Genomic DNA, 14661 nt, shown 5'->3' with positions numbered 1-14661 from the left:
TGCATGATCGTTACACAGGTGCACCTTGTGCTGGGGACAATAAAAGACCACTCTAAAATGTGCAGTTCTGTCACACCACAATGCCACAGATGTTTTGAGGGAGCGTGCAATTGGTATGCTGACTGCAGGAATGTCCACCAAAGCTGTTGTACGTCCAACCGGCCTCACAACCACAGACCAGGTGTAATCACACCAGCCAAGGACCTCCACTTCCGGCTTCTTTACCTGCGGGATTGTCTGAGACCAGCCACCCAGACAGCTGATGAAACTGAGGAGTATTTATGTCTGTAATAAAGCCCTTTTGTGGGTAAAAACTCATTCTGATTGGCTGGGCCTGGCTCCCCAGTGGGTGGGCCTGGCTCCCAAGTGGGTGGGCCTTTGCCCTCCCATGGCTGCGGCCCTGCCCAGTTGTGTGAAATCCATAGATTACGGCCTATTTAATTTATTTAAATTGACTGATTTCGTTATATGAACTGTAACTCAGTAAAATCATTGGAATTGTTGCATGTTGCGTTTTTATATTTTAGTTCAGTACAATATACGTACAGTATGTTTCTATGCATGTAGGTTTTGTTTCCTAAGTCAAGTTATCACTAATCGGAAAGTCTCCACAAACATAAATATATATAATCAAGTCACACAGCAAATGGAATAACTGTTATTTCTGTATAACTGACACCCCATAAAAGTACCAAGCTTGAGCCTTTTGAAAGCTTCCAGAACCCTAGTAAGTGACGTTCAAGAGCCCGGTTGGTTGGTTGGCCCAATGATGTGGTACAGTAGCTTACGTTCAAGCAACAAAACATTTTCCATCTTTCCAGGGTTGTGATTAACATGGTATGTGAAAATGGGTGTTAAGAACGCACCAGTGGGCAATGAGGCAGTAGGAATTGGTTCATGCACCGTGCAATTTGACAAACAGGCTGGTGTGGCAGACCGTAAGACCGTCTTCACGGAGTGGACGTGACGGGTCTACTTGTAAAGGAATATTAAACTGAAGGCTGCTTTAACAAGACTGTTATTTCCTCTTCCATGTTGCAACAAATTCCCTCTGTTGTTGTGCAGCAAAAATATAAAATATCAATAGTGATACGTGCATCTGAGCATGATCAGTTATCATTTATGGATTTTTATTTGGGGGGGGGGGAGAGTCCAAAGAAACCATGAGTCCATGAGTTCCCGTAGAAACACCATAGCCCACAATCCAACAAGAAAGGATCTTGTTTCGAAACTCTGTGGCCAACAAAAACAAGTATGCTTTGTGACTGACCATCAGTGGGACCTCGCTCCCATTGCTCCCTGACCTCTCTCAGTAGAGAGTGGAGAAGCCAGAATAGGGGTTAAATATGACTGTTGTCATAACTGAATGAAATATTGTTGGCATGAGGAGACATGCTTGCTTGTTCTTGCCCTTGGGTATACAGTATTTTATGGTTTTCTCAGGCTGCACACACTACAGAGTAATGGATTAGATATTGAAATAATCATTCATGACAGTTGGTGGTATTTCATGTATCATGACTCATGTGATCCATTCTTTCTCTCCATTAGCAAGTCTAAAACCTTTATTTTTCTCTCTCTTTTTCCCTCAGCATACGTCATTGGTGAGGTCCGGCTGCCTGATGAGAGAGCACTGATAAACTCCTCCTACTCAGCCCTGCGGACCTCTCCCTGGTTGCAGTCACGCTAGAGGCCGTCGAGGACCGAGAGAGAGGCTTTGTCTCCTCCTTCATCCTTCCCCTTCACTTCACCACCCCATTTCCTGCTTGAGTTGGTCCCCTTAGTGTTTCAAAACTGTTTCTCCAACGCTTTTTCCAGAAACTCAGACTGTTTTCCAAAGCAGAAGCAGCGCTGCAGCCCTCCCACCAGAACGAGGTGATGGGAAGTGTGCGAGCCAATCGCTACAGCATAGTGTCAACCGAGGAGAACGGCACTGTGGCGGTGCCCAACGGGTACGGGAACGGCAAGGGCAAGGTGCACACGAGGCACCAGCCCCAGAGCCGCTTCGTCAAGAAGGACGGTCACTGCAACGTGCAGTTCATTAATGTCTCCGAGAAGAGCCAGCGTTATCTCGCTGACATTTTCACGACATGCGTGGACATCCGCTGGCGGTGGATGTTTGTCATCTTCTGCCTTGCCTTCCTCCTGTCGTGGCTGTTCTTCGGCTGCATCTTCTGGCTGGTCGCCATCTTCCATGGGGACTTGGAGAACGACTCCCAGAAGTGTGTCTCCAATGTGAGCAGTTTCACGGCAGCCTTCCTCTTCTCCATTGAGACCCAGACCACCATCGGCTACGGCTACCGCTACGTCACTGACGAATGTCCCGTGGCGGTCTTCATGGTTGTCTTCCAGAGCATTGTGGGCTGCATTATCGACGCCTTCATCATTGGCGCCGTCATGGCCAAGATGGCCAAGCCCAAGAAGAGGAACGAGACGCTGGTGTTCAGCCACAACGCTACAGTGGCCATGAGGGACAACAAGCTGTGTCTGATGTGGCGCGTGGGCAACCTGAGGAAGAGCCACCTGGTGGAGGCCCACGTGCGTGCCCACCTCCTCAAGTCGCGCACCACGGCAGAGGGGGAGTTCATCCCTCTGGACCAGATGGACATTGATGTGGGCTTCGACAGCGGAGTCGACCGTATCTTCCTGGTGTCGCCCATCACCATCGTCCACGAGATTGATGAGGATAGCCCATTCTATGACATGAGCAAGCAAGAGCTGGAGACGTCCGAGTTCGAGATTGTGGTGATCCTGGAAGGGATGGTGGAGGCCACGGCCATGACCACCCAGTGCCGCAGCTCCTACCTGGCCAGCGAGATCCTGTGGGGCCACCGCTTCGAGCCGGTGCTCTTCGAGGAGAAGAGCTACTACAAGGTGGACTACTCTCGTTTTCATAAGACTTACAAGGTGCCCAACACCCCGCTGTGCAGCGCCAGAGACCTGGCAGAGAAAAAATACATCCTGTCCAGCTCCAACTCCTTCTGTTACGAGAACGAGGTGGCGCTGACTAACAAAGAGGAGACAGACGAGGGGAACGGGGGTAGCGTGGGCCCAGATGTAACACAGACCGACAATATCTCAGACTCAGAGCATCACCTGCCCACTGTGCCACTAGAGTCCAGGCCCCTGAGGCGAGAATCTGAAATATGACTGTGCAGAGACTGCAGACCACCTCACAGAGAAGAAGATTCTGATTCAAGAATCACCTTTAGTTGTTCTAAATGGCACATTGAGCTGAGCTGGGCCTTGGGTAAAGGACATTGAGCTGAGCTGAGCTGGGCCTTGGGTAAAGGACATTGAGCTGAGCTGGGCTTTGGGTAAAGGACATTGAGCTGAGCTGGGCCTTGGGTCAAGGACAGGTTCATGCCGACGGTACTGCTGTGGGAAGGGGATAGCTTGGGACTTGTAACTTCTTTTAAACAATGTAATTGCATATTACAGCAAGCACAGCACTATGAAACACTTGCATATAGGAAGGAAATCGTTCTTGAAAAAAGGTTCCCACAAGAAAATGAAATGTATGTAAATTATCTCTTTAGCGTCTATGTATAGAAAGGAATGTGCATCTGTATAACGTATTGGAATGGGTGTTAGCTACGATGACTTGAAAATAGCAGGCATGTCTCTCTGTTTATCTGTCCAGCAAATCATGAACAAGATGGTTTTAAGAACAATAGTTTTTATTTCTATTATCTGCCTTTTAATATATATATAATATAAAATGCTGCTATACACAAATTCTCTACTTTCTCGTTTCAGAGAAACTGGGGGAAAACGTGCAAAGATGCCCACCCATAGAGTAACAGAGACATTTAGAAAGTTTTGCTCTGTCAGAGTGAACACCAAATACATTTTTTATTTTGCTAATTTGCACTTTTTAATTTATCCTGGGCACCCAGCTCCAAAGTACTCTAAAGTTTTGGAATGTTTATCCAAACAATTAAGACGCAATTCAGCCTTGAAACAAACCTTTTTTTCCTTTTGCTGAGATTGGAATTTCTCACATTTTCCAGTGAACGCACAACTGATTTTGCCTTTGATTAGAGCGTCATGTTGCAGTGAACTGGGTGATCTTTGAAGGCTTTGGTGAAATACATCAAAGGAAATGTAGCTCAATGTAGCTTTTAACCTATTTGAGAAAACATACTATGAAGCCATTGTAAAGTAGAGGAACAAATCCTTTTAAAATGATAAATGTTTATGAATCATTAACATTAACTTCCATACCGTACAAATCCAAAGCAGATATGGTAATCTGTATGTACTGTTGTTAATGAGCTGGTCTCATTACAGATATACAACCTAACATACATTTAAAGGGTCGTTCAATGCTGGTCAAATCAATAGAAACATGCCTGTTTTGTTTGAAGGAAGTTAGCAGAGTGGTATTAGTATTGGAATGAAGCAGAACTGAACTAACAACACCTACAAGACAAGGGGGAGTGAAAATTAGCATACGAATGTTCTTTAAAATGCTGCTACATTGTTGCATTTGGTAGGGTTTGATAACAGAAGACACCAAATATTATTATTATTATTATTATTATTATTATAATGTGTCTCATTCATTTGTTATAAGTGGTAGAAGTAGAGCATTTCTGAAGTAAAGAAAAAAACAAAGAGGAACGATTTATTTTCAAACACGTGTATACATTTGTTATCATTTTAGAGATGTTGGTATAACTTCATTGGAACTCATTCAACATAATACTTCATCAATATCACTGTGATACAGTCATGATAGACACTGGCTCTTATGATGCCAGGGCTTCAGCAGAGTTTTACCATCGTTTTCATATCCAAAGCCAGGTTCTAGGCCCTAGACTGGCTCAGTAATATGTTGTTAAGCCGAGAAGGCTTTAAGCACATGCTCAGAAAAGAACAGTGTTACAATACTTCCTTTTTAGTAAAAAAAATTATTTTAAGTAAAACAACAAATCACCCGTTTTTTTCTTTCTTAGTACTTTACAATCGTCCGCTATTCTGCCGTCACAAAAAGAGCACATCTTCAGCTATAGGCTCTTTTTTAAATACGGAGAGAATAAAACACACTACATATACACCTCTATCAATGTCTTTGCTGTTCATGCATTTATATTTATATCCAGAGTAGGTCTATGAATTGCCATGCCTTGTTATCAAATATTATTTTATTTTTCATTATAAGTTGTTTGTTGTTTTACTAGGGAATCTTGGATTGGACAACATGGTTTAATAAGCCAACAGTACTGTATCCCAGGCATGTTAATAAGGTGTATTGAAAGCCTGTAGAGTTTGCATTTTGACAAATCTATCTCCTATTTCTTTTATTTTGAATTCCTTTACTTGTACATAGACCCCCGCCCTCCCTGTTCCAGTGATTTTTGTATCAGAGTCTTCCAGTTGTACTGCAAAACAATGGAATGTACAGATTTTTATATTATTAATAATATTATTGTTATTATTATTGTAAATGCGATTATTATATTGTTCTTTTTTCAATAAAACCTCAATGTATGATCAATTGCTGTTCTGTTCATTGCCATGAATAGGCTGGCATTTGGGATGCAGATATGGAAAAATACAGAATTGGCCAAAGCCCAGAGGTTCAGCTCTGGTAGAGTATGTTTTGAAGGGACCCTGTAGGGGAGATTGGGGTAAATTGAGCTATTTTTTAGATTGAGCATCACTCAGTCAAGGGAAATATAGTATTCTTTCTAACGAAGATATATACAATACATATATTTCAGGATGTTGTGTATCCCTGGATATAATCAGAATTAATGTTAACATTACAGTTTTGAAAACAGCTTGTCCAAAAAAAAGTGTTCTCTTGGCACAACTTACCCAGGGTATGGGGTAAGTTGAGCAGTCTACAAATGTATTTACTGAATGAAATATTACCACTACCTTTTTTAAAACCATGTCTAACTTTATTTCCCAAACATAATTAAACACAATTATTAATCCTTTTAAGCATATTTGAACATAGCTTAACACCTAACAAGCACTTTTTAAACATTTTTAACAAAAGCCAGGCCCTGTTACCTCATATCGCAGCTATAACGCCTTGCATTATGCATGGACAGAAAACACTTCAATTAGCTGAACTTCACTTTGGCTTAACCATTAGCTCAACTTACCCCAAGGCAAACATTTTGACTATATTAGCCAACACAGCTAAAGGATGCATTTTCTTGCAAGTTTAAGGACTGCATATGGAAGCTTATAGAGACCCAAACTGATGTATAGAACAATCTTAAAATGATCTACTTTGGTTTAGATACAAAAATCATGAAACCTCTTAACACAATACATTCATTTGACTTTAGTGAAAATCTGTTTTTTTGGACCTAACTTGCTGAAATGTTCTATGTTGTTTCTTCCTAAATATTTGTTAAAAGGATTAATTTTGTGTTTGGTTTTCTAGAAACAATGGTGGCTCAATTTACCCCACTCTTCCCTACATGTCAGTCAGAAGCCTTACCTTATACAGTTGTGGTTTAGCCAGCAGCTCTGTCCTACGTCTTGTCGTCTACCCAGAATGCATTAGGTATTATTATTAAAGCAATAGGGCCCCTTCCTATTTCTTTCACCCTGACACACTTCACCATCTATCTCACCTATATCCATCTCTTTCAGTTGATCCTGCTTCGACGCACTTTCCTTTGCACTTTCCTGCTCTGTACATCTCTCATCTTGTCTTCTAGCCCACTGTATTGAATCTATCTTCCTGTTACTCATAATGTCAGTTCCAATTCTTCACAATTAAACTCCATGAAAGTCTGTTATTAATTCATTGCCATTCGTCTTTAGATTTAGATGACTTTATTAGTCACAGGGTACAGGGAAATTCTTAAGCTCCGAGCTCCAACAGTGGGGGAATCCCAGAGAGGAATGTCCAACATAGAATGTCCCAGAGGGGAATGTCCATAGGTGGAGCAGAAGGGGGGGAAAGTGAGAAGTGAAAGAAAAAAATAATACAAATAATTAATATATACATATTTACAACTGTGGGGGGAGGAGGATGCAGGTGGCTGCCTAGAGGGTCTATTCAGCAGCCTGATGGTGTGAGGGGTAGAAGCTATTGGTCAGTCTGTCAGTTTTTTCCCATGATGCTCCTATACTGCCTGCGTCTGAGTGATGGAAGTGGGGTGAACAGGCCGTGGCTCGGGTGGCTAAGGTCCTTGATGATCTTCTTGGACTTCCTGCAACACCTGGTGTTGTAGGTGTCCTGGAAGGCAGGCGGTGTGCACCCGATGGTGCGTTCGGCTGAGCGTACCATCCTCTGTAGCGCCTTGCGGTCCGCGGCGGTGGAGTTGCCGTACCAGGCTGTGATGCAGTACAACAGGATGCTCTCGATGGTGCGTTCGGCTGAGCGTACCATCCTCTGTAGCGCCTTGCGGTCCGCGGCGGTGGAGTTGCCGTACCAGGCTGTGATGCAGTACAACAGGATGCTCTCGATGGTGCTCCTGTGGAACACTGTGAGGATCCCCGGGGACAGCTCTTCGGTTAATGACAACAAAAACAGAACATTCACATATTTATTTACGTATGTGCACAATGTATTCTGAACAAAAATATAAAAGCAACATGTAAAGTGTTGGTCCCACACTTCATGAGCTGAAATAAAAGATCCCAGACATTTTCCATACCCACAAAAAGCTTATTTCTCTCAAATGTTTAGCACAAATTTGTTTACATCCCTGTTAGTGAGCATTTCTCCTTTGCCAAGATAATCCATCCACTGGACAAATGTGGCATATTAAAACAGCATGATCATTACACAGGTGCACCTTGTGCTGGGGACAATAAAAGGCCACTCTAAAATGTTTAGTTTTGTCACACAACACAATGCCACAGATGTCTCAAGTTTTTAGGGAGTGTGCAATTGGCATGCTGACTGCAGGAATGTCCACCAGAGCTGTTGCCAGAGAATTGAATATTAATTTCTCTACCATAAGCCACCTCTAACGTCGTTTTAGAGAATTTGGCAGTACGTCCAACCGGCCTCAACCACAGACGACGTGTAACCACGCCAGCCCAGGACCTCCATGTCCGGCTTCTTCACCTGCGGCATGGTATGAGACCAGCCACCCGGACAGCTGATGAAATTGAGGAGTATTTCTGTCTGTAATAAAGCCCTTTTGTGGGGAAAAACTCATTCTGATTGGCTGAGCCTGGCTCCCCAGTGGGTGGGCCTATGCCCTCCCAGACCCACCCATGGTTGCACCACTGCCCAGTCATGTGAAATCCATAGGTTAGGGCCTAATGAATTTATTTCAATTGACTGATTTCCTTATATGAACTGTAACTTAGTAAAATCGTTGAAATTGTTGCATGTTGCGTTTATATTTTTGTTCAGTATACAGTGGGGAGAACAAATATTTGATACACTGCCGATTTTGCAGGTTTTCCTACTTACAAAGCATGTAGAGGTCTGTAATTTTTATCATAGGTACACTTCAACTGTGAGAGACAGAATCTAAAACAAAAATCCAGAAAATGACATTGTATGATTTTTAAGTAATTAATTTGCATTTTATTGCATGACATAGCACACAGCCATGCAATCTCCATAGACAAACATTGGCAGTAGAATGGCCTTACTGAAGAGCTCAGTGACTTTCAACGTGGCACCGTCATAGGATGCTACCTTTCCAACAAGTCATGTCGTCATATTTCTGCCCTATAAGAGCTGCCCCGGTCAACTGTAAGTGCTGTTATTGTGAAGTGGAAACGTCTAGGAGCAACAACGGCTCAGCCATGAAGTGGTAGGCCACACAAACTCACAGAACAGGACCGCCGAGTGCTGAAGTGCGTAGCGCGTAAAAATTGTCTGTCCTCAGTTGCAACACTCACTACTGAGTTCCAAACTGCCTCTGGAAGCATTGTCAGCACAATAACTGTTTGTCGGGAGCTTCATGAAATGTCTAAGAGTCTAAGATCACCATGAGCAATGCTAAGCATCGGCTGGAGTGGTGTAAAGCTCACCACCATTGGACTCTGGAGCAGTGGAAACAAGTTCTCTGTAGTGATGAATCACGTTTCACCATCTGGCAGTCCGAAATCTGGTTTTGGCGCATGCCAGAAGAACACTACCTGCCCGAATGCATAGTGCCAACTGTAAAATTTGGTGGAGGAGGAATATTGGTCTGGGACTGTTTTTCATGGTTCAAGGTAGGCCCCTTATTTCCAGTGAAGGGAAGTCTTAACTTTATAGCATAGAATGACATTATAGACAATTCTGTGCTCCCAACTTTGTGGCAACAGTTTGGGGAAGGCCCTTTCCTGTTTCAGCATGACAATGCCCCCATGCACAAAGCAAGGTCTATACAGAAATGGTTTGTCGAGATCGGCGTGGAAGAACTTGACTGGCCTGCACAGAGCCCTGACCTAAACCCCATCAAACACCTTTGGGATGAATTTGAACGCTGACTGCGAGCCAGGCCTAATCGCCCAACATCAGTGCCCGACCTCACTAGTGCTCTTGTGGCTGAATGGAAGCAAATCCCTGCAGCAATGTTCCAACATCTAGTGGAAAGCCTTCCCAGAAGAGTGGAGGCTGTTATAGCAGCAAAGGGGGACCAACTCCATATTAATGCCCATGATTTTGGAATGAGTTGTTCGCTGAGCAGGTGTCCACATACTTTTGGAAATGCAGTGTATCTGGCCTGTTCCTGAATCAAAAGATGTGACGGCATGTTAATGCAGGGTACACATTCAAATGAGGACGGAGGATGAAGTATAAACAAAGCATATCATTGGACACATTCATAATGAATAGCTAGACTCACGTCATCCTAGCTGAGGAAAATCGAATCTGAGTGATTCAGCTTCAAGTCAATAATATAGATTTTTCAGACTTTGGTGATGCTAATGACATCTGCCTTCAAATGTGAATTACATTTTATATACAGTAAATCGCAGTTTTCACTGTACAACCCTTTTAAGACTCTCTGGATTTGTGCCGTCGCTCTCGTCCTCCAAAGGCACACCAACCTTCCAAATGACAAAACAATCTGTTGACGGGGGAAGCACTGTGCTAAAAAAAAAAAAGACTTTGGCACAACCTTGTTTAGCCAACCAGACGCACCTGGCGGGTGATACAGAGGGATAGAGGACACTGATCACACTATAAATACAAACTAAAGACCATTATCATTTGTGACACACATTATCATTAGTGACAGACATTTTCATTAGTGACAGACATTATCATTAGTGACAGACATTATGGTAAAACAGGGAATCCATTGTAGTGCTTTAATCACAGGTCTGTTCTGAGGACAAAATAAATGGAGAAAAAAAACTTTGTTTGACACATTTTGAACAGTGTCTCATTTAACTCCCCTGTCATCATGTCACAATGACAAAACCCAGTTTTGGAAGAAAGGAAATGGAAATAAATGAGAATAACACCTCTCCACCCCTCCACCTCTCCCTCTCCACCCCTCCCACTCCACCCCTCCACCCCTCCCACTCCACCACTCCACCCCTCCACCTCTCCCACTCCACCCCTCCACCCCTCCCACTCCACCACTCCACCCCTCCACCTCTCCCTCTCCACCCCTCCCACTCCACCCCTCCACCCCTCCACCACTCCACCCCTCCACCCCTCCCTCTCCACCACTCCACCCCTCCACCCTCCACCGCTCCACCCCCATCCCTCTACCGCTCCAACCCTCCCTCTCCACCCCTCCACCCCTCCACTGCTCCACCCCTCCACCACTCCTCCGCTCCACCCCTTCCTCTCCACCCCCACCCCTCCACCCTCCACCCCTCCCTCTCCACCCCTCCCGCTCCACCCCTCCACTGCTCCACCCCTCCACCCAACACTCCACTGCTGCACCCTCCACCGCTCCACCCCTTCCTCTCCACCCCTCCACCCCTCCACCCCTCCACCGCTCCACCCCTCCACCCCTCCACCCCTCCACCCCTCCACCACTCCACCCTCCACCGCTCCACCCCTCCCTCTCCACCCATTCACCCTCCACCCCTTCACCCTCCACCCCTCCACCCCTCCACCGCTCCACCCTCCACCCTTCCACCCCTCCACCGCTCCACTCTTCCACCGCTCCACCCTTCCACCGCTCCACCGCTCCACCCCTCCACCGCTCCACCGCTCCACCCCTCCACCCCTCCACCGCTCCACCGCTCCACCCCTCCACCCTCCACCCTCCACCCCTCTACCGCTCCACCGCTCCACCGCTCCACCACTCCACCACTCCACCCCTCCATTGCTCCACATGTGTTTAAGAGAAGAGAGGGATAATGGAGAATAAATAAAAGGACAGCTCCATGGAAAATTCCTACGTTTTACGGTTCGGGGAGATTGACACTAATGTCAACTTCTGGAGTCTGGACTCTGAAGTCAGTGCTGTGGATGTGAGCGTGTGTTTGATCTATTTTGGCAGCTGAGTGATCTGATTAACTTCCTATTAAACTGGCAGAGAAAGAGAGAGAAAATTAGTCAGATAACCGCAGTTACGTTTTAAGAAACGACTCATTTGTCAAGGATGATTCAAAAGATTGCATTGAGAATAATGTATCGATATAACCTCAAAATACAACGTACGTTTACATAAAATGGGAACTATTGTGAGTAGTCTGAAATCAAACATTATACAAAACCAGTTTGATACAACTTCTCCAAAAACCCTGCATGTTTTATGATAATGTCAATGGTAAAACACCATTGCTGAGAGTTGCAACTAAAGTCTGTCAAGACCAGAGGGGAGGCCCTGCTCAAAAGTAGTGCACTATATAGCGAATAGGGTGCCATTCTCTGGTCTAAAGTAGTGGACTATATAGCGAATAGGGTGCCATTCTCTGGTCTAAAGTAGTGGACTATATAGCGAATAGGGTGCCATTCTCTGGTCTAAAGTAGTGCACTATATAGCGAATAGGGTGCCATTCTCTGGTCTAAAGTAGTGGACTATATAGCGAATAGGGTGCCATTTGGGACAGAGGAGGAGGGAAATACAAGTTGACACGGAGGGGGGACGTTGGTGGGAAAGTAAGGAGTCAACCCCGGTCACACCATTTAATAATCCATTTTATTTATTGAATTATTCATTTAAAAGTAGTGACCAGGAAAGGCACATTGAGACTACTTCCTGTTTGAAAGGAAAGAATAGTCCCACATTGTTAAGTGCCTTGCAGGGTAGCAGTAGCAGGGCAGTGGGTCTGGATACTGTAGGTGAGCTTCTGTTCGTCTTTGGTGCCATTCAACCCACCTCCTCCACCCTCCTCCTCCACCCTCCACCCTCCACCTCCACCTCCGCACCTCCGCACCTCCAATGTTTATTAAAACAATGCAGTTGTATATGAGTAGAACAAACATCTCAATAGGAAATGTTGGACTAACTCTAATTATGCAAACCCATACGAGACAGAGACCAGGTATCAGCAGCAGTTTATAGTTCGATAATCTTTAACCTAATTGTAACGCTTTCTTCCCATTTATCAAGCTACTGGATACTGTGACCCCGAATCTAAGGACAAGTATGTAGAACTATAAAACGGTGGCAACAACACAAAACAATCCACCTCCCTTTCCAAACTATGACCGGAACACCCTTTCTTGTATTGAACCTGTATGGGAACTTTACTTTCAGACAGACCCAGCTCTCCTACAGACCTGTGATCTCCTGTGTTTTGTCTGCTGCTGGACTGAAGTCTTCCTGGTTCACATGGACCCCTGCTCTGCCAGACAAAACCAGCCTCAGAGGAGCAGGGCTTGCTAGCTTCCTTTTTTGCTTTGGGGACGTCAGGTTCAAACCCGAAACAACTTTTTTTGGCAGATATATTTTTAAAAGGCAGTATCACCGTGTGACGTCATTAGAACCAGATTACAAAAGACCAGCAAATGGATGTAATATGTAACACAGCAGGCTGCTGAGGGGAGGACGGCTCATAACAATGGCTGGAACGTAGCAAATGGAATGGCATCAAACACAAAGAAACAATGTGTTTGATACCATTTCACTTATTCCGCTCCAGCCATTACCACGAGCCCGTCCTCCCCAATTAAGGTGGCACCAACCTCCTGTGGTTGAATGATGGATGAAGGCAGAGGAGGGGTTTCGGAAATACCTGCCCAATTGAAAAATAACTGTCCCTCCGAGAATGTGGATACCTCAGTGTCCACCGAAGAAGAGGTAAATATGTACCTCACTATGATAGACAACAACAAGATGACAGTTGGGCGACTGGCCTCTGAAAAGTATAAGCAGTGGATGAGTTTGTCTCTCCCTTTGCATCCAGCATCTAAAACTGTTATAGGTGTGGCCATTAATGTTCGTATATTTCATCTTGATGCACAAATGTGTGAAATATGCCTTCTCATATCAGTGGTCGATAATACACTGTTTTGTGATGCTAGCTAACTGAGCCATTCAGACGACTTAACAAGGTGATATAGGAATTGTTTAAGGACTGAATCGGAATGTCCAGGGACTTCAAAAGCCTCACTAACTCTTGCTCCTCTATCCTGACTTTGAAGTTCTTGCTGCTCTATCCTGACTTTGAAGTTCTTGCTGCTCTATCCTGACTTTGAAGTTCTTGCTGCTCTATCCTGACTTTGAAGCTTTGCCAGATACAGTTGGCCTCTCTTTGATGCCATGCCGAACACTGTCACCATCAGAGACAAGCCAGTCTGTCACAAGACAGCACGCAACACCTTCGCTAAAAACTCTCTTGTCCTCATCATAGAGCAGCAGTCAGAAACAGCAGTTCTACTTAAGTCATCTTCAGTGATCCCTCCTTGTCATCATCAGTGATCCCTCCTTGTCATCTTCAGTGATCCCTCATTGTCATATTCAGTGATCCCTCCTCGTCATCTTCAGTGATCCCTCCTTGTCATCTTCAGTGATCCCTCCTTGTCATCTTCAGTGATCCCTCCTTGTCATCTTCAGTGATCCCTCCTTGTCATCTTCAGTGATCCCTCCTTGTCGTCTTCAGGAGCATTTCGCTTCTACCCAAGCTGGGTAGCAATATTTGGCAGCCAGAGGGCTAGGCCAAGACTGAATGCATAGGTAGCAACATTTGGCAACCAAATACGTGTGGGCTTAGGTAGAGTGGCTTCCTCCTTTGTTTCCTTTCTGGCTTTGTGCACTTTATGAAAGGGAACACCAGGAAAGCATTGCCAACATTTAGGGACTCCTATTTCAGAGTGAAACTCAGCTCGTGTCCCAGGAACTGCTAAGCCACCATTCCATGAATCTTTCAACAGTCAATCAGTCAATCAGTCAATGTCTGATCACGTGAGGTTTGATTTGGCATTGTTGTTGATTAGGAGCAACAAGTTATGGAGCAACAAGTTATATTTTCTTCTTCTTCGTTGGGGTTTTATGGCAGTGCGCATACCATTATTAGGTGCATTACTGCCACAATAAGTTATGACATTTATAGCTCCAGAGTTATGATCTGTGTAATGCATTCATTTCAAAGATGAACATGCCATGGTTGTACCTGGTGAGAAATGATCCAATATGTACTGTACTGTACAAAGCTAACTTAACTTCAAAAGTGTTGAAATGAACAGGTTGCGCCATGAATTATGCACAATATTACATAATAATTTTCACATAACAGTGTTGGTCAGATACCTGTAGCTTTGTGTTTCTATAACTGGGCTAAATCAGTTAATTAATGAATGAACAATGGGATACAATTATG

At 44.5% G+C, this 14661-nt stretch overlaps 1 protein-coding gene across 1 annotated transcript; it reads left to right on the top strand.

Moving 5' to 3' along the window:
* Nucleotides 1-1710: 1710 nt before the first annotated feature.
* Nucleotides 1711-3328, top strand: LOC311124604 (inward rectifier potassium channel 2-like). Its single transcript, XM_084198718.1, has one exon. The coding sequence runs from the start codon at nucleotides 1879-1881 to the stop codon at nucleotides 3148-3150; it is 1272 nt and encodes a 423-aa protein (XP_084054844.1). The 5' UTR covers nucleotides 1711-1878; the 3' UTR covers nucleotides 3151-3328.
* The last annotated feature ends 11333 nt before the right edge of the window (nucleotides 3329-14661 follow it).

Source organism: Coregonus lavaretus, assembly GCF_964263955.1.
Source record: "Coregonus lavaretus genome assembly, contig: HAP1_SCAFFOLD_4524, whole genome shotgun sequence".
Classification (NCBI taxonomy): Eukaryota; Metazoa; Chordata; class Actinopteri; order Salmoniformes; family Salmonidae; genus Coregonus; species Coregonus lavaretus.
The sequence above is the reverse complement of the archived record's forward strand: the minus strand, read 5'-3'. Positions and strand labels throughout refer to the sequence as shown.